The following is a 24,226-nucleotide window of genomic DNA, read 5'->3' on the forward strand; positions in this document are numbered from 1 at the left end:
AGCTAAATAAATCAGAAAAGCTAGTAAAGCTTGAAATGCTTTATTATTTTGTTCATCAAAGCTTAACCTCATTTGTTTTCAGTCAGCAGTGTCATTACTGGTTCCACTTTTAACAGCTCAGCAACACTGAGCTATGACATCCTACATGGTTTACTTGTAAATATACAGAAAAAAAATCTAGAAATGTGAAAGTTATACTTTCATAAGTGCATGAAACTTAAAAGATGGAGATTTAAAAGTAAGAGTCAATTTACAAAGTATTTTCTTTGTAGTCTTTTCTGTGGCACTGTAACAAGGGAGATGGGATATATGCTGGGGGCTTGTTATTGGATGCAGGGAGGTGTTGGACAGGGGTTAGTGAGCTCTGGGTAAAGGGGCATTCCTTAGTTTTTAGTAAAGGTAGATTTACAGTATCTGGATACCCATCCTGAATTTACTCATCCACTTAACAGTTTATTCAAGTCTATAGCCTCTTTTTCCCCTAAGGTGTCTGCTTATGTCTACTTTTCCCCCAAACTCTATTTTGTTGTAACTGCATCTGAAGACTACAGTGTCTTTGGGTTTCGAGCGATGCAGCACGGGGTCAACTAGGCCATGTTTTGGAAGAGAGATTGTCAATGTGACTTTTCTCTAGTTAAACAAATAAATAAATAAATAAATAAATAATCGCTCCACGCTTTGAGCTTTGTTTTCACAACAAATACACCGTGGTATTTGAATGTGAGTATCAAAGCAGCAACATTAATGATCTTTGCACAGGATCCCGACTGTGGTACAAAATCACATTTATGAATCATTTCTTGTTACACATTTATGAAAATACTGTATTCAGATAGTTTTTTTGACCAAACTTCTGTTACTGGTCTGGAATATGTCGACAGCTAAGTGGACTGTGAATTGAGAATGGGTGACCAGTAATCAGTTGGCCCGGGTCACAAGCAGGGTGTCAGGCTACTTTGCTACACGGGCGTGGCTTGGTGATCGGTTTGGTCTGTAGCAGAAGCCTGCTCTTGGCTCCCAGAGCCAGGTGTCAGTCTGTTATAGAGCTCCTGCACTGTGCCCAGCGTCTCATTCATGTCCTCTGGATATCGTGTCTGCAGCTCTTCGTTGGCAACATAGTGGGTGTCGGCAAACTCAGTGAAGTAGCGACCCACCTCTGGGTGGCCAATCTCCAGGGGGCCTGAGTGGGGCTCCAAGTTTTCTGAAGAACAATAGAAAAATGTGACATTCTGATAAGAGATAATAAAGTGAATTAAATTATACTGACAAGTTAAATTGGGGTGGAGAAAGAGGAAATTTACACAATAGTGGCAGGCAGTATTAATATACCACAAGTCACTTATCAACATAATTAGCTCCTCCAGAAAATGTCAGCTCTAATTTATTTTGGCATCGCGGCTTGATGTCAGATCAGGCCCTGCAAAGCAGACTGAGCAGCAGGGACTGATCAGTGAAAAATCCCCCCCAGGGTTTGTAGAGAACGGAGATTGTAGGTGAACGTTAAGGTCGTGGAGAGAGCAAATTAACACCTACAAACAACGAAAGACGTGCAGTAGCAGCAGCAGAGGACTGAGCAGCAGAGTGAGTGGTTACCACGGGGAATGTGAATATGAGGGAGGAGATTAAGTGGAGAGATTTTATGTCTCAAAAAACAAGTGATGCAGCACCACTGAAGTGTTTGCCTCAACTTGCAGGCATTGGTTCATTTCTACCAATTATGACTAAATCTTACCAATGCATCAATAGGAAATACTTCTGGATCAACAGATACAGTATGAACTTCACATAACGCTACCTTTATGACATTATTAAGCATTATGATGTTATGTTAGTTTTAAGAGCATATGCTTCAAAATTCCAGAAGGGTGAACCTGAAAGTTAGAAGAGATTAACTTTATTTGCCCATGTAATAGTTTGTCACTGTACTTGTATGAGAACTTCAAGTTTTCCAGTGCTTGTGCTTAGGACTTCCTCTTGTCTTATCAACCAGAAAATTACCTTCACTTGGTTTAGTAACTAATGTGAACTTGCTATGTGCTCATATTTACACCATTGTGCTGCTGCACTGATAGCCTAAATTATATTTGAATCCCCCCCGGCATCCTCAGAAATGCCTTCTTACCCAACTATAAACAAGCATAATTGTAAACTTGGATGACATCATGATTTATATTTCTGTAACTGGCTATTTACCTTGACTAGTTACTAGTTGATGATACATTCTTTATCAAACATACACATTTTTATGATGACTTGTTTTTTTAAGTCATTACAGAACCTGCAAACATTCATTCACCATAAGGATATTTTCCACCACTATGCTGGTGTAAATGATCCATACCCTGTGCTGCATAGCGGCATGTTCCATCCTGTACAAGGACATTGTAGAAAGGTTGCTTGGCACCATTGGACAACTGGTGGACCCTCATGGTGGTGATCCACTCCTGACTCATAGTACATTTGGGATCCCAGCCATAGATCACACAGTTATAACCCGACCTAGTGGAGGTGGTGGAACAGCGCAGACATGCTTGAGTGATACAAAAAGAGGGACATCTAAGCAGAGAAGATTTTAGCAGTTTTCATGCTGTGGCACCACTGCACTAAACCTTCGGGCAGAAACACACCAAGCTGACGTGAAACAACTAGCAGAGAGACAAAGGCTGACTGTTGCATCACCTCATGTGGGATTTGTCTGGGCCACTCGGGTTGAAAAAGTGGCACCTGAACACCCTGCACAGACTACAGCCCAGTAGGATGTACATTCTGCACCTGTGTGACAGAATAACTCCCCCTATCAGCAGAACCTGCAGTATCTCAGAAAGGGAAAGAAGAAGAGCTAGACTGTGGAAATACAAGTGTAAACAAAGCAGCTGTCATTCAACACAGCTGCTGTTTATAGCTGCTTCTAAGCGAGGATGTGTTTGATAAGAAGTTGCAAATGGCACAGCAGTTCTCTGCCCTTGGTCTTTTGGTTGTGGAAGAAGAAAGGATGCCGCAGAGGAAAAAAAGAACTGCACTAAGTGTGTGAAATTATTTATAATACAGCAACAAGCTGAAGATGCTTTCCCAAACCGTTGTCTTCTCATGTATTGATTTGCAGCCAGTCAGAGTGGTCTCTCTCACTGACGAGGCCCAACCAGCCTGATACCAATTCAACATGCTGAATCGGCTGAAAAGCCACCAACAGGGTCTGACTGGTGCAGGACATACGGGGAAGATCAGCCCCGACAGACGCTTACCGACAGCCCACCATCAGCTTGGTGTGTCATGGCCTTTAATGTGACCCACCTCTTGTGCTTCATGATGAGGCCGACTGAATACTTGACCTCCAGGTGTTCTGAAGCACTACGCCTCTTCACCTCAGGTGTCACAGGATGTTTCTTGTGCTGGATGTGCTCCAACGTGTGCTGCACCAGGTAACCCACTGCCCCGTGTTGGGAGGGATCCAATGCCTGGATGTGCTGCAGAATGTCTAGCACCTGAGACAGAGGACAAACAGCAAGGGAACATGTAGGTCGGTGAAATGTATGAGTGCTGAATGCAGTTGGCCTATGCAACAACACAACCAGTTACAGATTAAACTAATGTGCAAACGCAGAATAGTTGGTGCTTTTTGCTAACTGGTATTTAACAGTTTCTGAATTGAAGTCAACAAGAGAATTAAAAAACCCAACATTAAATACATCAATGGGGCAAGACACAACACCAGCAGAGTTTCTGTTTAACACTGTTACAAATGCTTGCCCAAAATCAGATTTGTTCTTAATACAGGGTTTCTGAGTGGTCACCTAATTAATACAACAACAAACAAATTTAACTCCCGTGTTCATGAAGCAAAGAATGATAGAAAACCAGTAAGGAGGCTACCAATAAGTCAAGTCATTCATTGACACTTAGTACAGCACTTTGTCAGCACCTCCCAGTTTTATATAACAATAACAACCTGTGATCCAATTATTCAATTAGGGTAACCTAGTGATCTAACCTTGAAAGCAAAGAAAATGAATGGAATAACCAATTGTAAATAACCTAATTTAGGTTTTTGCTAAAACAGACACTTGGCTATGAGTCAATGAGCTGCTTAGCCAATGTTCCCTATAGTAGTAGTGACAGTGTTTGAAAAACAGATTGATCAGCCTCCTGTGTGCATATAAAACAAGTATAAGTAATGTTAATGTCTGTGTAGGGCAAAGAAAATATTCAACAACAGGTTGTGGGTCCTGACCTTTTCTGGCCAGATGCCCAGGTGGAAGTAGAGGCGTGCCTGCAGCAGCAGGTACTGCACATTATCTGGACTGATAGTGAGGTAGAGGTCCAATGAGTCTCTCAACAGCTGATAGGATTTTTCATTGCCCTCCCTGAAAGAAACCACACAGTGCAGGTCATTTAATTCAACCAGAAGATTGCATTCATTTATTTATTTAATTGTAGTAGGCATTAAATATATTCTAATCATTTATTCAGTTAGGAGACAATCTGAGATATTCTCACTAGTCTTGGTAGATGACAGGATAAAAGCTGAATTAAAATTGTATTACTGTAGGAGAAATCTGGATCTTATGAGTAAAAAAAAAATCCCTAAGTGGTTCTATGTTAACCAGTGCCCATAACAGAAATAACAAGCAACATTCATCATCAGCCTACACCAATCCTCCAGCAGCCTTCATCTATCTTTCCAGTGGAAGAGATCCAGACAGTTAGGTGTTTCTCTTACCCTCTCTTGCCAATGTTAAGCAGGTTTCCCACCATCCGGAGCAGCACCTCTGTAGTACTGATGGCACTGTAGTAATCTGCCGTCACCTGGTGGCCAATGAGGTACTCGCACTCCTTGGCTGTCAGCTGCTTGCCTTTACCAAAGGCATCGATGTAAACGAAGTCATAGATGTCTTCACTCCTGCAAAAACAAAATTGAATAAACCTGTTATGAAAATGCATTTAAAAGAGAAACTGTATCAGCTGGTCTAGATTCTCATTATGAACTTGTATCAACCATACCCTCTTGGTTTTTGGCACCAGCGCAGCAGGAAGTGATTGGGAAAGTTGACAGGTTCCAGTTGGACACCCAGCTTGTGGGCCAATGTCATGTAGAGAACAGAGAGGCTTATGGGAATGCCTGTACGGCATAGTAGCACCTAAATGAAAAAGGAGGCCTGGTCAGTTAAGTGAAATAATAACAGAAAACGCTGTCGTAACATACTCGTAATTTTACAGTAAATCTACCTGGTGGATGTAGGAGTTGAAGGGATTATAGTAGTCAAATTCGTTGCCTTTGTACTGAAGCTGCTCATATAAGACAGAGTTTAAAGCACACACCACTTGTCTCTGGAGCTCAAAGTCCTCTATGACAAAATGGTCACCTACATAACACATAAGAAATGAAACTTGATAAGAATTTTTGTGCAGCTGACATCTTTCCACAAATACATTTAATGGTACTGCCTTTTTTCCCCAAATGCGCTGGTGCTAGCTTTAGTGTATTTTGGAGCAAATAAATGTGGGAAAGGCAATGAGCCCAAAAACAAACAAAAACTTTCTGTCCCAAACAGACAACTTTCCAGTCCAAGTGTTTCAACACTTGAAAGTCCACCTTGGGCAATACGCAGGCTTGGGTGAGATGGGTTCTTGATTCTCAGCATCTTCTTTACTTTTTCTGCCATCTCATCCAGCTGAGCTGATATGCTGTCCAGTGTGACATCTGCCAGTGGGTTACAATACTGATCCACCAGTACGGCACCTAGAGTGGCAAACAAGACCAGGAGATGAAATGCATAAGGTAGGGCACAAAGAAAAACTTTAAATTAAATGGCAAAACAACAACAAAGATACTATAATTGTATGGTAACAGGGCACAGTGAATCATGAGGCTGGTTGACATGAAGTCTGTACAGATGCCTCACCTTCCAGAGCAGACTGCTGCTCTGCAGGCTGCTCCAGAAAGGTCTTCAAATGCTTCAGGATGTTCTGTTGTCTCAGGAAGTAAAGGATTTTCTTTGCATAGTACTTCAAGGTCAAGCTTTTCCTAATGATGGGCCAACAGAAGAGACATTCGTGGTGCAAAGATGAGAGTGTGTAACCAAAGAGCTTTCATAATCACAGAAATTTCAGAGAGGATTAACATGTTCAAGATCCAAACCCATTAATGCTGGCAAAATGCAGCGTACAGCAAGTACTGATGTGTAACTGTGGACACAGCATGGCTCTCACCTCTCGTCAGAGTTGAGTATGAAGAGGAGCTCGTCTTCACAGAAGTGCTCTGGCATCCCGAGTGACTCGATCTCTGCAAAGCTGTCTCCCAGCACCTGGCCAACGCAAGGCTGAGTTACAGATCTCTGGGTTAGTTAGGAACATACAAAGCTATTCTTTTTCTTGCTCAGACATGCACCCTAACTTAGACCACACAGAAAATTCACAGAGACAGACAAGGATTTTACTTTTTTCAAAATTGTGCATCTGTGAAGGAAGAATTGAAACCTTTACTGAGCCAAATAATTTTGACATTCTGTCACATCTATTTAATGTATTTAACCATATATAATGCAACAAAGTAAAAATAAATGTATTCTTCATTACAAATGAATTACTTACGACTTCTGTGAAGAATCTCTTTGAGATCGACTCCACAGTCCTTCGTATTTGAATACCAACTCTGTGGCGCATTTTGTATTCTTTGAGCCAGTCACAACACTCATTCTGACGGTAAAACCTCTGGAGTCTTGGCCATCTGTTGATGAAGGCAGTAACATTGTTATTTCAGCAACAGATCTGGGCATACTCTGAATTAGTTTTGGAAGCTATTGCCTCAAGCAGCACATGACATGTCCAAGAAATAATTCATCATCCTGCTGCAGTCATGGTTTTTCTTTTTTTGCACTGAGAAAAGGAATCAGGGGAGTAACAGCCAAGTCAGGCAGCAGGAGGCCTTATCTTTTGGCAAGAACTGCGCTCTACTGTAATTCACAGGCGACTGGTAGAGGCTAATGTAAAATTGAAGGTCACACACATTCGTTTTCTGGATAAAATGAAGTATACGATGTACTATAACAACATTTAAGATTGTACAAGCTTAATGGCCGTCTGTAGGACAGAGGCCTGTTACTGGCCTAGCGTGATGATGAATTTGTCGCATCAGTAGAATGTCAGCGGCTGACAGTTGCCTCTGAGTTCGCAGTAAATGAAGCTACCTTAAAATAAACAACAAGCAATTTAGGGTAAGGAAAATAAAACGGGATAGAGCGCCTCATTTCGGCAGATAATAGGGAAAAAAATCACAGACAGACAAAAACTCCGAACAGATATCACAATAAATTCATAGCACCTGAGTTTGTATTGGTGTCCCCAAACCTTTCCCCTTCCATGGCAGACGTCGTGAAGCCATTTGCAGCAGCAGGAAACATTGCAAATGTCGACATGTTTGAGAACAGGGAAGCACAAGATGTGTTCGAGCAACTCTGTCGGCAAGTCAGTCAGTTTTTTGGTTTGAGGGTCGAAATTAATCCCATTTAGACTTGTTGGCCCCTCTTTGGCTCCAAACGTCGCCATCTTTACTGTTTACCCGGATTACCTCATTGCTCATGCACCGCCTCTTTATGTCGCAGGGGGCAGAACTGGGGGCGGGGCATTAGAGGGGTAATGCAGTGTGATTGGTTGTCTGGTTAAGAGGAAAGAGAAGCTATGTCGCCTTCAGGTACCCCGGACACCTCAGTTTCATTTTTTTTGAATATTTATTCATAAAATACACGGATGTTAGTAAAATACAAAAAATTTTTCAGTAATGAAACTATTCTAGTTTAAAGGTACTTGGCTTCTACTTTTCAGAGGCACGTTCATAAAACAGATGTGTCAAATACATTGATATTGTAGTGAATTTGCAGTTATAATAAGTATCAAAAACTTGTAATATGAATTAATAATAAGAATACTTAGAGGTGCAACCAACTATTGTTGCCATCATCAATTAATTCGTACATTAATTTCTCAAATTACAATTTAGTTTTCAAAGTGTCAAATAATATGGAATTTGGCAGAAGTAACAAATTAAAAAGGGGGGGTTTATTAAGGTTACATAGCGTATACTATCAAAAATGTTTAAATATTTTTACGATCCGCATTTTATGTTTATTTAGTGTCTAATGTGGGGTTAAGATTATATGCTCTGTACCCCAAATACCTTCGCTTTTAATGTCTTTTAATGTGATTCTGGACGGCACTTAAATCTACCATTGCTGTTTGGATGAGAGAGCTATCATATGGTTAGCATTAGTTAGCCAGCGCTTCGTTTCCAGCATAGTTTATATGCAACGGTCTAAGTGTTTTGAACTTTCCAGGAGGGATATACTGGACTAATCATTTTCGGATGCCTAGATGTAAACTTAAACGGAGTTCATGGTTCGGTATAGACACGTACAACTTTAGCCCAAGCCAAGAGTTTATACTGGATATGTAGCCTTAGATAGCCAGCTAATTTCGCGTGTCTTTCTCTTCAGTTTTACATTAGCTAACATCAGTAGCAAGCCTAACCGTAGATTGTATTTATCAGCTGCTAAATGTATTTGTAAACATTTTCTTTGGTAGCTAACGCAAAGTTACAAATAACTACGCCACGTAGGTAATGTTTATGACATAATAATAACCAATAAAATGTGAGTTAAACCCTCGTGTAAACTTTGATGGAATTGAGATATCATTAATTTAAAGTTGGACGTTCACATGTACCGGACGTATTTATCCTTCGATAACGAAGCAATGCCAAATGACACATGATGTCTCAACCATACAGTAGAGTAGACTAAGGCCATGACAGTGTTCTCAGTTTGTAGAAATTACACCTTTGGATAATCGAACAGTTCGTTTGTTAGCTCATCGCCATGGCAAGTGCCTTAGCTGCGAAAATGGGATTTAATTCACTGATAAGAAAACAACCCAGGAACTTCAGCGTCAGAATCTGCACAATGGAGTCAGACATGGAGTTCAGCTGCGAGGTGTGTGTGTGTGTGTGAGAGAGAGACTGTGTTTTCATTCTGCTTACTAAGAACTATAGCAAACACGTGTAGCGGTCCTAAGCACACCACCAAGCCCATCTCAGTTCTCTTACTGACAGTGTTTAACATGCACAATACTGCAACTACTACAATATTTTATTCTTTACCATAATCTCTAATGGCAACTGAATTAAGGCACAGAGTTTACCTATACCCAATTACTTGTAAGATCAATATGAATGTTTCAATTTTCAACACTAGGTGGTAGCAAGAAACTATGAACACATGAATAGGTGTAGTAAGTCGGTTCTATAGAAGACCATGTGTGTTATAATTTATTTCAGGCATATGCAGCAGTGGAATCGGGAAGATTCAATAGTAAAGCCCAGTGCAGCACAGGACCTGGCTGAAAAGGAAATTGTCAATCATTCTATGGTGTGACCATAATAATCATGTCATGGTGGTATCTCAACTCTGTTTTATACTGTATATTTTTCCTTCTTGTAATGATCTTGGAATAGTATGACTTGTTGATGACAGGAGCTGAAAGGCATCAAAACCACTATCTCTGTACTTAAAGGGAAGGAACCCTGCCAATACTTGCAGCTGATAATTATACAGAGTAGCATTATGTCACTTGGCGGTTTTTATTTTCTGTACTGGGATGATAATTGTACCAATTATGTGTTTTGTAAATAGCAACAGTTAACATGTAGAGGCCACATACAGTAGATAAAATGTTCATTTAGTCTTGTGTAGGGACTTTTGATTGGCCCTAGTTGCCATCCGAGCTGATACTCACTCACACTTCTAGCAGTTTTTAACAAAAAATGTTTTCCACAGCAACCCTGAAACCACTTGACAGTAGAACCCCCAGTTAGCTGAGAGGCTAAAAATGAAAGTTATCTAAAATGGATATTTGCACCTCACTCCTATAGAACTCAGCTGGTTGAGAGGAACATCTATGGCCATGGATGGATTCCGTAGACAGGATGTGCTGAAGGGCTTTCAGTATTTTAATATTATAAAGAATTTAGTGATTTTAAGTACACACATTATTACTGTCAGTTTTTTATAGTGTTTTTGGAGAATATCTCTTTCAATATCAATTCATTTAATGTTGTTAATTCAACATTTTTTGTTTTTCCTCTTCTTAAAAACATTTAGAAGACTAAAACATTTATGTGTTACAGGTCAAGTGGAAGGGAAAAAACCTTTTTGACTTGGTGTGCCGGGCTCTGGGACTGAGAGAAACATGGTTCTTTGGGCTCCAGTACAACATCAAGGACACCGTTGCTTGGCTGAAAATGGATAAGAGGGTAAATAATTCTCATGTCATAGAGGTCTTGTCAATGTTATTCAGATAGATGTAGCAGCTATGGAAAGGAAACAGATTTCCCTCACTGTGCAAATGCTGATTTCTTTGTCGTTTATTGTTGCAGGTTCTGGATCAGGAGGTACCAAAGGAGGAACCAGTCACTCTTCATTTTCTGGCAAAGTTTTACCCTGAAAATGCTGAAGATGAGCTAGTGCAAGATATCACACAACATCTGTTCTTTCTACAGGTAGCTATAGCAACATAATATAAATTTGTTGTTTTATTATGCTTATATGTCGAGTTGTGTTTTTTTCTATTTTAAAGGTGAATTATGTAACACTTGAAAATCTAGTTGGCACTAGTATGAGGCTAGAATCAATCACCTCCGCTACACAAAGCCCTCCCTCTCGCTGCTCAGCCCACCCGACCCTTCATGAATGTGAAACCGGTCACACATTGTCACAATTTGGAAATAAATTTAGTTAGTGGACAGCATTCAAATGGTGGGCACTGATCTAATGTTATGGTCTAAATCCGGTTCTGTTTGTTTCATTTCTTCCTTCTTTTCAAAACTCTTTTCTTGTCCTTCTTTTTCATGCAACTGTCTCAGCTAACACTGGAATCAGCAGCTTACTAACCTGCAACCATACCAGTAGAGGCAAAGCATGTTCACATACTGACTAACAGTGTGAGCTCCCACCCCTGACTGTGGCCTTGTCTGATTGGAAACCTGAGATCCAATATGCATCTTAGAAGAAGCTGTGGATTGATGCTGGCTAGTAGACAGACAGTTTTTTCCTTGAGCGAAGTCTTTGCAGAGGGGTGCTGTGTTTGAGCCTTTAAAAGAAACTATGCATAGAAGTGGGTCTCATCTTTCCGAGGAGCTAGTTTAGTTAAAGAGCCCATGGCATGCTTTTCTGTGTTTTCTGACTTATCTACAATGTTATAATGATGATTTATCATCTTAAATGTGATTGAAAGCTTAAAAAAATAGGTGTACCTATGTTGTTGTACTTCTTACTCGGTGAGCCTTTTTTGCCATCTATGTCAAGTCTTGCACAATAGTTTATGGATTTCCTGGAATAATCATATTCTCCTGGCTGTGTACATTCATGTGAGCTTGCCGGATATCCACTGGTGCCATTCTAAAAGTGGAATTTTTTGACTGCACGCAGTTTTGTGGGTATACGTTGCCTCCTGCTTCCTGCAGTGTGACCAGAGGATGTGGAGAAAAATACAGGGCCTGAGCTTACTGCATGACTGTGAATGTTCATGTACAGAGACTCACTGTTTTACCTGACTGGGTCTAATGTGGTGTGAATGGAGCAGCTGGAAACCTACAGGCAGCCAGCCAGCGAAGCACCCTTGGGTGTGGTGATTGATCAGCGAATGGATTCTAATGATGTTATTGTTGGCGCAAGGCTATCTGTTGGGAATGTTATGTGGTCCCCTGTAATGTGAGGGATTTGTGGGGGAAGACGCAGCGATCACTGGTTGGATTTACCGACCTTGAAGTTTCCACTACTCGGTGGGATGTAACAGTAAGTTGTACGTGCATGAACTATTCTCTCATTTTCAAGAGGCAGCTCTCCTTGCATTATCAGGTTTTATTGTTCTGAAATAAATTATTTGGAGTTATGATGGGTCCAAAGCTAATCTCGAGGTACCTGAGATTAAACATTAAATGCCATGGGCATTTTAAGATGAATACTTTAAACATTAGTGCTAGAGAACACAAGTCTTTAAAATGATCTGTAAAATTAGGCTTATCCATTTCACCCTTTTCCAGATTACACCAGGCATTTGGCTGCTACTTCTTTAACATTCTGATTTGGTGCCTACAGGGAGCACATGTCCACAGAGTTTGACAAGTTGTTGAGCAGAGCATGTTGTAATACACTTTTTCCATTGTCCCAGTCTGATTGTGTGCAGCCATGTGGAATCAATGCACAACATATTACCGCTGCCTTTTCTCTCTGCTTAACTCTCTGGGGAATTCCTACAGAGCCGGCCACACCGTTCTCCCAAGAAATGAGATTTGAACTAGGCTGTCATCGTCCAGTGCTATCAGCCGCATATATGTATCAATTACCAGTTAGGCTTTCAAGCCTTAATTATTGGCCCAGTTAAATAAATATTCTCCATGGGATGCTTGTCCCTCAATATTTCCATCATATATCATACATTCATGGTTTAGTTAGAAATTCAACTGGCTTTAGATAGCAGTTCAGTTGTGTTTCTCAACATTTGTGGCAGAAGCATTTATCTACTTAAGGCACATAAAAAGTGTCTCTGTGTCTTTAATCCATTTAAAGGTAGTTAAAGCAGTTTATTTATTTCAGAGGGATCCCCCACTAACAAAGGACAATTTACTCAACAGTTAAAGCAGTAGATGGCTACAAGGGGAGTAGAATACAAATGTGTAGTGCCTCCTGTCACCTTATTACTTTGCTTTCATTAATCCCCTAATGCTGGTGGCTGGCCTGTCTTCAGATAGTGTCACAGGCATGACAGCTGGATTAGTGCTTATCAGAAATCATCACTGACCCGGATATAAACACACACCTCACACACTTCAGACCAATTACCCAAACAGATACATGCACATCTTTGTCACCTTGGCCTGCATTCTTAGCCACAACATAGTCTCATCTGTAATCCAGATTGCAGCCTCTGCCTCTTACTGCTTGCCACAATTAGGGACTGTCATCCCGATCTCCACACCTCTGTTAGTTCAAAACAAGAGAAGACAGCATGACTGGCTTTGTGAATGACAAGGTTTGAAGCATTAAATTGACCAGTTACGTAACGACAGCTGAAGAATGTTTGCACAGTCTTAACCTTACAGTCCGACTTTGTGCTCAATATGCTGTTATACAAGTTTGTGATTCAATTAGTTTGACAGGTGACGGCACCTGAGGAGTGATACCTGGTGGGAAGTAGCACTTTAATCTGGAGGGAGCTTGTTAAAGGGGATTGCTGGTCATTTTAAAAATTCATATTATTACTGCGATCCCTGACAGTTGAGTCAGCACTTGTAAACATGAGCTGCTCTTTCCTTAAGCTATAGACTGGAGATGTAATCCTTGAATTTGTCACTCACACTGATTGGACTGAATTCATACGCACAGAATCAGCTGTCCTGGGGGTGCAGCAATAAGACATTATAAAAATGGGTGGCATCCTCCTCTAATTAAAATTTGAAGCTTTTCTAGAACCGTATGCTCTGTCAGCTAACGTGCTGGTACTCTATTCTTGGAATATCTTAATAATCATATGAAATACTACTGGCTTAAGTACATAGTTCCTGGCTGGGTTTCTAATAGGTCCCCATGTGGCTATGATACTTAAGTCTTCCAATACTTACTTGGCACAGTTTGTGCTATTTTCAGACCTCCCTGAAATGAGCAAGTACCAGTGTAGTGTAGCTGGGAGTTTATGTACTCAGTTTGCAGCATGTACAGTAGTAACTTGAAACTGGGGCTTTTGAAAATTGTTGCTTTAACACTGTTTTTCACAAAGTGGAATTAGGGGAATAAAGCTGTAGCTGTCAAAAGCACAGTTGTCAAATATTTGTGTTGTGTGCTCTGTCACTCTTCATTGTGTTGCTCAGCTGTCAGTCTGATTCAGGTCCTTCATCTCAGAAGAATCATTTTGCTCTTCTCAAGGAAATCAATATGAAGGAGATGTAATACTAAAATTGAAGACAAAAAGCAGCTGTCCTTATTTATACAGCAGATGATAGTTTCCCCCAGTAATGTCTTTGGTACTGATCCAGCATTTAATAGTGAAAAACTACTCTTCTGATTTAACAAACAGCTAAATGGCACAGAAAAAATTACCTGCACAGTCAATGTGGAATTGATTTTTGTGCTTGAAAGGTCAAGAGAAATGAAAAGGGCTTTGTTATTGAGCTGGTTACATGCATTACAAAATGGCTAGTGCATCAAAGCTGATTATATTTGGAAACTCCTCAGGTGAAGAAGAAGATCCTTGAGGAAGAGATTCACTGTCCACCTGAGGCCTCTGTGCTGCTGGCCTCCTACGCTGTCCATGCCAAGGTTAGTACTCTTAGTGGAAATTTTTTTTTTTTTACTTTCAGACATCATCTGTACATCCAACCACCCACCTGCTTTTCCTTCAATTATTTATCCTTACTTTAACATTTGTATGACCAAATGGCAGCTTCTTAAACATTACATTTTTTGCCTGGTCTGTCTGATGAGATGCCAACAGATGTGACTCACCTACTACAAAAGGGCGTTTTCCCCAGCAGGACTCAAGAATATAATTTTTGTAAAGAAAAGCAGTGAGGATGAAGTAAATTGATAAAGTGTGGCATCAAATCAGTTTAATTTGAGGGATTGTGTTTGCCCATTTGGAAATGTATTCAACTGGTTTACACATCTACATATTTTGTAATGAATTTGTTGTGGCTGTAGATGACTTCATGGTATCTGTTGTAGTCCTCTCATATCTGGCCTCCCTCCGAAAAAGCCATAGATCAGCTACAATTGATCCAGCCATGATAAGGATCAGAAGAGCACACTTGACACCTTCACTGGCTAGTTTAGATATTGATTTTTCAGATTTGTTACTATTTCATGAAGTTCTGCAGGGCCTTGTGTGACATGCTTTTAATGTACAAACCCAAAGGCCAGGTGCCCTGGAAGTAGCCTTTTGAGTAAGAAAGTCTTAAAATATCGGAAAAACACCTCTCCCTACTTGTTGGAGCAGCCTCCCAGTAGATCTGCAGATAGCAGAAAATCTAAATTAATAAGTGTCACAATCCCTTTTAATTAAACTGAGAATGCAGCAGGAGGTGTAGCCAAATAGTGGAGAGTGTCCAGTTTGGTCATCCCAGGTTTGCATCTGTGCTTCTTGCCTCTGATGAAGTTATGGCATCTGTGGCCTGTGACTTCCAGCACACACAGGGGACTATTTGCAACCAAGTGTAAAGGAGTAGGGATGAGGGTCGGCACCAAGATGGAGAATGTGATACTCTGCTAGAAAATACTGGCTTTCCTCCTTTGTGTTCAGATCTGACTATACTTATAAATATTTTAGCTTCCTTTGCAGTGTGGCTAGGCCCATCCTTACACAGGGTGGCAATGATTAGAACTCCAAGCGCCTTCCATAGAGAGGAGCCAGTTAAGGCATTCCAGGTATCTGATGCCCTCGGGTGAATTTTCATTCAGATAGTGAGGAGATAAATTTGCGGGTAGGCCTGGAGGTGTTTATGTTTACGTGAGCAAAGCAGAGGCAGAGAATTGTGGATGGGGATCTGTGTAGCCCATCAGAGCCTCTCTAGGTAAAGTAAATATGAGGGTTTATTCTAATATAGATTTTATTTCTTATCGTCCAGCCTAGCTCAGAGTTGACCTTTTTACACTGGCTTTTGCTGAGACTGTATATATGATTGTCATTTGTACTCGGTTATTTTTACATCACTTATATTTTCTGTTTCTCTTTCTTTATATAATTTATTTTTGCCTGCATCTTTAATTTTGTGTAATTGCATCTATATTGTTTCAGTGTTTTCCTTACTCAGCAGTGTAAAAGTCATACTTAAGGAGCACTGTACTGCATTATCATGAATGGAAAGCAAATTAAACAGCAAGTTACCTGCAGTATATGGAAATCACTACACACGAAAAGCTCCTTTAATAAACCTCAAGCAGTCTCAGGCGTTTTGGTTGAAGGATCCCATCTCACTGAAATCCCCAGGAAAAGGATGGGGAGAGTGAGGTGCAGCTTTTTGACAGGTGGACAGGGTCTAGTGAGACTGGAGCTTTACCTCAAAGATTTGGCCAAGAGCCCTCAGAGACGCGCCTTTCCCATGCCAATTTAACAGGCCTAGGTAAAAAGGGACTGCATGTACCAAGAAAAATCCACAAATCATCTTGAGACTTGTCCTCTCTGTTGTCAACACTTTCAGTCTGGAAACAGCAAAAATTTGGGGCCACAATCGGTTTTCATTTAGTCAGCAGTCCACTTTGATTAGAGCCGGTATGAGTAAATTGGCATTGTAAAGGAGAGGCAGGTACTTGTTTAGCAGTGCAGCTGCTGAGAGGTTTTTGTAGACTTTCCCCTTCTCTGTTTTTCATCATGAGTTGTTTTTGTGCAGAACCACAGTGTAACCCGTGAAGCAGAGTATATCACACAGCGGGGTCTACTTTCTATCTTTTTAAATCATAATTATGCCAGCCTGAAGATACTATTAAGGGCAGAGTACAAGAATAATTCAAGACAAGAGCCACGGCTGGAGCCGTAATGTTTTTAGGTTGTCTGACTGTCTCATTTTCGTATACATGGTATCTCAAATTTGGCACAAACATCCACTTGGACTCAAGGATGAACTGATTAGATTTTGGTGGTCAAAGGTAAAGGTCACGGTCACAGTGATCTCATGTCCTTTGCATTCTCGTGTACTGGCTGGCAGAGACATAAAACCGCGAGGTGGTAATTCTAGTTTTTATAATGTTAGGTATGGGCAGACGCACATAGAATCAGCATATGTAATCAGTTTCCAGTCGGAGCAGAAAGTGCTGTATAATTTCCAACAGGCACAGTAGGAAGCCATGAAAGCTACTATTACCTTCTATGAATTACAGAGTGCAATATGAATACAATATAAAATATGGAATAGTGGAGGAATCTGTTTGCACCCACCCTGACCCATTCCCTTACAACTGTTTCACCTATGTGCATGGGCTACGATGGGCTGCAACTAACTATTATTTTCATTACTGATCAATCTGATGGCTTCTTTCTCATTTTATGGTCTAAGATGTTGGAAAAAAACTGAAAAATGCCTATTGCTGTTTTCTAAAGGCCAAGGTCTAAGGTCTAAAGGCCATCTTGTCTGACAAACAGTCCAAATCCAAAATATTCAGTTTCTGATCATAAACATCAGAGACAATCAAGAAACTACTGCTGGCGAATGTTTGGCTTTTGCTTTGCTTAAAAAACAACAATTTTTTTCTCATTGGCTCTTTTCTTTTGTTGATCGATTACTCTACTAATTGTTTCAGGTCTAATATTTTTTCATGTTTCGTGTGTTATTTACCTAATGCCAAAATTTGGTACGTCCATGTTTTTCGCCTGGGGACAGTTCACCGTATTTTACATCCAAGCATTCTTCTTTGTATGTTTCTAATGTTCCCAGAGATGCTCAGTTGGATTGAGATCTGGTAACTAAGCAGGGAGCCACACAATTTGTTGAACACATCTGACACAACTGCATTACAGGTCATTGAACAGCAGCAAAGGAGCGTTTTGTACAGTTATGCTTGACATGACAGTAAATGTTTTACTTCTGCAATACATTGGTTTCTACAGATTTTCTGTCAAGCCTCTCTAAGACATCAGCAAAGGTCCTGGAAGCTCAGGAAAATCCTTTAACAGTGTATAAAATGTTGCAAGGCATCAGATTTAAGAACCATACTTAACTTTCCTGTGCATGTGTTTGTATGTGTATGTTCTGTAAGCAAACACTTGAGCTTCTATGGATCTGCAGAGGTTTCAGGGCTGTCTGCTTTGTATTCTGAGTGGGTGCGGTGCTACAAGGAGGTGTTGACAGGGAGTTTCAAGAAACAGCCCCTCTGGAAAAATGCAGAGGGATTCACACTGGCACGGAGACTGAGTAGGGAGTAAGGTCGACTCTCTCAGCACCAGAACCACTAGAAGCAAGGTGACATACACGTCTAGCCAAGAGGGGAGGTATATGACAAGCTAATAGGCATGAATGACACCGCTGGGAATGACTGTGTTTTACAGCTGGCTACAAAAACCTGTACCCAAACAAGATTTTTGAAAATGAAACGAGGCTTTCTCTAGGCTACAGTTTTGCAGCTGTATGTAGTTTTCTCCATTATCACATCAAGTGATACAGATACGATTTTTTTTTCTTTAAATTTTTTTGACTTGACGGTGCTAAATGAAAATGAAGGAATTGGCAGAATGATTTCAGTTCATCCTGAGGGGGACATGAAATGTATATACTGTATGATACTTCATGACAATCCATTCAATAATAATTTCCCCCAAACCACAAATTTTTACCTCAAGGTACTAAAAGCATCATACACTTAAGGTATTTCTAAACTAACCCCAAGACCTTGACCAGGTAACACAGTCAGCTATGGAAGTAGAAAGGATTGCAATAGAATGAGGTTTTCACTGTGTGATAACGGTCTCAGGTTGTTGCAACTGCACCACAGGACCAGCTGCTCAACTTAGGTAACTGTCCATCTGAAGGTGACACGGTTATAACATTTTGAGTGAGAACACAATTGAAGCAGATGGTTTTTCTTACACCACCTCAGTGGTGGTGTAAGATTTTGGTGTCAGTCCCACAAATAAAGTGAGAATGAGCCTTTCAAGACTATTTTTCACTGAGGTACAGTCAAAAGGTTCAGTAGTCATAGACAGAGGGAGAAGAGGCAAAGATAGCATTCTTAGTGTCAGCCCCACAGAGTCAAAGACAAATACTTCCTATAAAGTCTATTATTTGCTACAAGGTTCAACAATCACTTTGGTGGTTTCGCTCTTGAGGTTAAGGACTTTATGAGGGTGCCCTTACTTAAGTGTTTAACTTTTAAACTAATTTGTCTTGCAAATACTCAATGGCAGCACTGTGAAATGATCCAGAAGGGTTAGAAATACATAAACGAAAACATATTCTTCAATGATCTCTCCTAATTTCAACAAATAAATCATGAATGGCAGAGGATACAATTAGATTTGACAGTGATATCTGAAAAACATGCACAAAGCATGCAGCAGTGCACAGACATTAGTAAATGCTCATGTTAACCTACTTACATAAATTTACAGCCATAGCCCTTCCACCAGTTTTTCATTAGCCTAAAGGAATATCTTCAGACATGCATGATGTAATTTTACCCCAGCTCTATGATGACAAGCGATCAGTCTCAGTTCTCTCTGAGATAGTCCCAGTGGAATAATTTACCCCACCATGTCTCCCAACAACTGGGCCACTGGGTGTGCACTACATGTTAATGACCTGATGGCAGACCAGCCGCCATTCATTCTCCAAGATTCTCTTTTCTCTAGCAGTGCTGTAGTTTCATCATATGAAAAGCTCCCAGGGGAGGCATAGTCTGGCCTGTTATTGGAGAGAAGGTGCAGACTTGCCATTAGTTTTGGAGTGATTTTAATCCTTTTGGTACTTTTGCTCTAATTTACAGTATGGAGACTACGACCCTAGTGTTCACAAGCCTGGCTTCTTGGCTGAGGAGGAACTGCTGCCAAAGAGGGTGAGTGACAGCTTGGTGCATTTATTATCATTCATTAGTGAAAGACTATTTACGTCTATGCCTGCAATATAATATGCAGCATTGCAGTTTGTACTGCCTGTATTCACATCTCTCTCTCTCCATTTCAGGTGATTAACTTGTACCAGATGACTGCAGAAATGTGGGAGGAGAGGATCACAGCGTGCTATGCAGAGCACCGGGGCAGGACGAGGTAAAAATGGCTACACTAATCTATACCACTGTGAGGAGGTTCCACAGTCATCAGCACAATTTCAATCTTGAGTTCACATACACTAGGTTGTACTTAATGTATTCTGCAGAACTGAGTTAATTTTGGCAGTGAGTTGTAAAAAGACTTGCACAAATTTTGCTACCTTAGGGAAGTGGTTTCTTTTTTTAAATACACAGCATGAGCTATTTTACATTTATTGTTGACCAAGAAAATGCATAAGATCTCACATACCAACTCCAAATGGCACAGTTTACCAGAGCCTATAACCTACAAAGTTAACAGTAATTAAACATGCTGTATATTCAAAGGAGATACAAATGTTTGGAGCTATTATAGAGAAGAGATCTAATGGAACAATGCTGCATATAGTGAAATAAGACTATAAAAACAATGCTGATGTAATTGCTTTCATAAATCAAAAATATATGGAAAATGGAAGATGGATGGGGAGTAGGTGTGACGGATGTGGAGTGTCTTAAAAATCTCCTTATGGTATAAATTGAGTTCTAAAAGCCAGAACCCTCAGCACTTGGAAAAGTAATAACTTAGTTACTGGTGTTGGTCACCTTTCCACCCGAGCAGAGGGAGTGGAGTTAGTGGTCGTCTCACCTTTAGCATTTTAATGGTTTAGTTAGTAATGTAGTTTAGTGGGGCAACAAGACTCGACAAATAAAAAGCTGCAATACTAGTGTCAGTACTACATTTGAGTTTTTTGGTATTAATTTCAAAACTAAATTTTTTCTTGTTATCCAGATTGACTTTGAGACATATCAACATGTTTTTATTCATGCTAGTAACGTGGCTATAAGGATAATGGTTTCCAGTAGCTGTACAAAAATAGTTTTCAGGTTTAACATCAGTCAATTGTTCATCTGTGTTTTGTTGCACATTCTTTTAGAACTTGATTCAAATATGAATTGTAAAACTGAAAACCTTCCACTGATCCACTCTAAATTCAGAACATACTGTGTCCAACCTAGTCAAGATTTGTTTTCTTGGCATTATGCTCTCTTGCTTGTTTAAACTTTGATGAAGATTAAATCATCAATTTCCCAGCCACTCGTATCAAACAGCCAGTTATTAAAAGTTTAGGTGACAGCACGCCCTGCTTTTTCCTCAGCCATTAAAGTATGCTAATGTTCTTCTGTGCTCACCTGACCCTGAAATCATAACAAATCTGCCAAACAAGCTGCCGAGAGAGAGGAGGAAGAAGAAAAGAATTTGATGCAGTTTTCTATTTTGCAGAATTTAGAGTCTTGGATGCATGAACGTCTTCTTTTCCATCAAGCATGACCTCTAAATCCTGTTAGTGAATTATAGTTGTGTTTTGTGTCAGTACTGCTCTTATGTTTTCATCCTCACAAGAGCAATATGGTAGAGTTTGTATAGATCACACAGTATGACAGATGCTCCACACAACAGCAAAAGAAACAAGGTCTGATCTGCTTTTTTTTTTTTCTCCATACATCCTCCCCTCCCCTTTCATCTCCATTCTTTTGGATCCCTCTCATTCGCTTTCTCTCTCTGTCTCTTTTTGAACCAGGGATGAAGCTGAGATGGAGTATTTAAAAATAGCTCAGGACCTGGACATGTATGGCGTCAATTACTTTTTAATCAGGGTGAGGCAATGCTGCTCTTTACAAAGTAGAGTAAGCCAATATGAGAGCTTAGGAGTCGGGTTAATTTCACCATGGTGTTATGAGATGACGTGGGGGAATAGCAGTCTAACTCCTGTGCTTAAACTGTTCTTTATTCAAATCTTGAGCTTTTATTTTTTTTAAACAAAATTTTTATGTTTGTGGTTAAATAAACAGCTGCTATGTGGTTCTGGATTTTTTCCAAGTGAGCAGTGGTGGAAGTACTACTCGGATTGTTTAGTAGAAGTAGCAAAACCACAGTGTATAAATACTTTGTTAAAAGTAAAAGTCATGCATGCAAAATGTTACCCAAGTACGAACGTATTAGCATCAAAATATGTTTAAAGTACCAACAGTAAAAGCACTCAGAGGGGCAAATTTCACATTAATGTATAGTATACAATATTATTGCATTATATTTACTGATATACTATTGTGTACATCACATTTAATGTTGCAGGTAAAGGTGGAGCTAATTTTACTTTACATTCTACTGAGTAGCTTGTGAATTTCCCAGCTGAAAAGTAAAGTTATAAAATAAATGTAGTGGAGTATGAAGTAGCCAAAAATAAAAAGACTCAATAACATACAGATACATGTACCTCAAAACTGTACCCAAGTACAGTACTAGAGTAAATGAACTTAAGTTTCCTCCACTGCAGGCGAATCATAACAAAAACAAACTTGTAACAGCCTTTAACAAAGAGAAATTCACTTGAGGTGACCCTGGTTTTGATCAATGTCTTCTCTAAAGGCCAAGACATTTTAAAATACCACTAGCCAGTCAACCTCAGACTAAATTATTCACTGCAGCATTACTTTTCAAATAAATAAACTCAGACTGCATATACACCCAGTAAGTGGCAAATAGTTCTGGCAAGCAGAGCCACCACAATGTCACCTCTGTCAAATGCACTAACAAATGAATGTTGGTTGGAAGGCTGGTCCTGCAACTGCTCACTGGTGTCCCCCTTCACAGATGGGTAGTTAAAAAAAGAAAAAAGACTGGTTTACTTTGCTCATGTGGTTTAGAATAAAAAGGGAACAGATCTTCTTCTGGGAGTGGACGCCCTGGGCCTGCACATCTATGAGCCGGACAACAGGCTGACACCCAAGTGCTCTTTCCCATGGAATGAGATCCGCAACATCTCCTACAGCGACAAGGAGGTGGGAGAATCTGCTGTTGAACTTGATACAGATTAGTGGGGCAGACTGTTGCTGGTTGAATATACAACTGTTTTCATCATCTGTTATTTCATTATTAATTGGCTAAATATTTTTCTTGATCACTTGGTTGGATGTGTTGGTTTATTAAATTTCAGAAAAAGTGATAGGTACCTATTATTCCAAAAGTGCAACATTGATTGATATACCTATATTGAAAGATCTATTTATTAATATTGTGTTACTTTTTTCCACTATATCACCCAGCCCTCCATCATTGTGCAAGATGCATCTTTTTGTAGTTTTGTTTCTGTTTTGATCAAACCATTTGGGATACTTGCTTCTCAATGTTTAGTTTACCATCAAACCTCTGGACAAGAAAACTGATGTTTTCAAGTTCAACTCTTCACGCCTGAGAGTCAACAAGTTGGTAAGTTGCAGTGAAACAGTAAGGGAAATATCCTAAAATTGGCTGGTAGATCAGAGTTTTAGGATGTAGCAGCTATTTTGGCTTATCCTAGTAAATAGCACCCATTCTTGATTGTGTTTCTCTTATGCAGATCCTTCAGCTGTGTATAGGGAATCATGATCTGTTTATGCGGCGGCGGAGGGTGGACTCTCTTGAAGTTCAGCAGATGAAGGCTCAGGCCAGAGAGGAGAGGGCCAGAAAGCAGGTATTGTTAATGAAGAACAAGTACGGTGACCTAGCGTGTGCCACAAAATGCAGTCTTCTGCAGTGCCTGTCTTTGATCTGTGTTCACTGAAATAGTTCACAGTTGTCTTCCATGTAATAAAAAAGGGCATAGCACAGGCCCAAAAAATTCAAGGACACTGCTTTGTTGTAGTACAGAAAAGTAATTTTCAACTTATTTTTTTGCAACAAAACTGGTCTTTGATTATTTTTCCTCTTCTTTATGATTTTGTGGATGTGCCCCATCAGGAGCACCTGCTTTGTGATTTGTCCATTAGGTTTAAATCCATATTCCACCTTTTGCTTGTTTTGTTCATATTTTCACTCATTTCTCCCAGCGCATTTTCATTCTTTGACCGCATCCACTGGTCTATGTCATTAAGGTGGAGCGGCAGCGTTTGCAAAGGGAGAAGCAGCTGCGGGAGGAGGCAGAGCGAGCCAGAGACGAGCTGGAAAGGAGGTTGATTCAGCTGCAGGATGAGGCTCACATGGCCAACGAGGCCCTGGTAAGATTTTATTGGGATAACTTAAGCTAACGTCACAACTAAGTATTTTCTTAAACCTAGCTCTGCTCTCTTCATGGTCTGTCCTCCTTTACTAATTCATTCCCTTTAAATGTTTCTCACTATTGCCTCTTTGCTCTCCATCCATATTCCTCACTCCTCTGTATTTTTGTACATTCCCCCTGTCCCACTTCTCTCATTCCATCTTTCTCTTATCGTCTCTTTGCTCCATTTCACCATCTTTTCTTGTCCCTTTTCCACCTTCATGTGTTTGTGTCTCCTTGTACCTCTTCATGCTCCTCTCTCCAGCTGCGCTCGGAGCAGACAGCAGACCTGCTGGCTGAAAAGGCCCAGATCGCAGAAGAGGAGGCCAAGCTACTGGCCCAGAAAGCTGCCGAGGCTGAGACAGAGATGCAGCG

At 40.3% G+C, this 24,226-nt stretch overlaps 2 protein-coding genes and 1 long non-coding RNA gene across 6 annotated transcripts in view; 1 reads left to right on the forward strand and 2 right to left on the reverse strand.

Annotated features, from left to right (window-relative positions):
* Window positions 1–27: 27 nt before the first annotated feature.
* The window catches only part of fbxo21 (F-box protein 21), a 96,598-nt gene continuing 72,399 nt past the window's right edge, over window positions 28–24,226 (reverse strand). For 2 of the 4 annotated variants that reach the window (XM_020598208.1, XM_020598206.1), the window contains 11 exons: window positions 6,589–6,724; window positions 6,208–6,317; window positions 5,901–6,022; window positions 5,591–5,737; window positions 5,224–5,360; window positions 4,999–5,135; window positions 4,718–4,897; window positions 4,229–4,361; window positions 3,292–3,482; window positions 2,342–2,499; window positions 28–1,201 (listed from right to left, as the gene is read on the reverse strand). In XM_020598208.1, the coding sequence (XP_020453864.1) occupies window positions 960–1,201; window positions 2,342–2,499; window positions 3,292–3,482; window positions 4,229–4,361; window positions 4,718–4,897; window positions 4,999–5,135; window positions 5,224–5,360; window positions 5,591–5,737; window positions 5,901–6,022; window positions 6,208–6,317; window positions 6,589–6,724 (1,693 nt within the window). In that variant the 3' untranslated portion in view covers window positions 28–959. Of the gene's footprint in view, window positions 1,202–2,341; window positions 2,500–3,291; window positions 3,483–4,228; window positions 4,362–4,717; window positions 4,898–4,998; window positions 5,136–5,223; window positions 5,361–5,590; window positions 5,738–5,900; window positions 6,023–6,207; window positions 6,318–6,588; window positions 6,725–7,318; window positions 7,570–24,226 lie in introns of those variants that run through there. The other 2 variants (XM_020598209.1, XM_020598207.1) reach the window with 2 other exon arrangements.
* nf2a (NF2, moesin-ezrin-radixin like (MERLIN) tumor suppressor a) overlaps window positions 8,234–24,226 on the forward strand; it is a 22,987-nt gene continuing 6,994 nt past the window's right edge. Inside the window, 12 exon segments of the mRNA XM_020598211.1 lie at window positions 8,234–8,981; window positions 10,175–10,300; window positions 10,424–10,438; window positions 14,277–14,360; window positions 19,512–19,580; window positions 19,709–19,791; window positions 21,356–21,431; window positions 22,482–22,616; window positions 22,969–23,043; window positions 23,174–23,287; window positions 23,688–23,810; window positions 24,117–24,225. Coding sequence (XP_020453867.1) covers window positions 8,868–8,981; window positions 10,175–10,300; window positions 10,424–10,438; window positions 14,277–14,360; window positions 19,512–19,580; window positions 19,709–19,791; window positions 21,356–21,431; window positions 22,482–22,616; window positions 22,969–23,043; window positions 23,174–23,287; window positions 23,688–23,810; window positions 24,117–24,225 — 1,123 coding nt within the window. The 5' untranslated portion in view covers window positions 8,234–8,867.
* On the reverse strand, window positions 10,203–13,022 carry LOC109959104 (uncharacterized). Its single transcript, XR_002274760.1, has 3 exons — window positions 12,917–13,022; window positions 10,386–10,487; window positions 10,203–10,282 (listed from the first exon to the last, which is right to left on the reverse strand). It is a non-coding gene; the product is annotated as an uncharacterized LOC109959104 (long non-coding RNA).

This window comes from Monopterus albus, unplaced genomic scaffold (assembly GCF_001952655.1).
Source record: "Monopterus albus unplaced genomic scaffold, M_albus_1.0 scaffold37.1, whole genome shotgun sequence".
Classification (NCBI taxonomy): domain Eukaryota; kingdom Metazoa; phylum Chordata; class Actinopteri; order Synbranchiformes; family Synbranchidae; genus Monopterus; species Monopterus albus.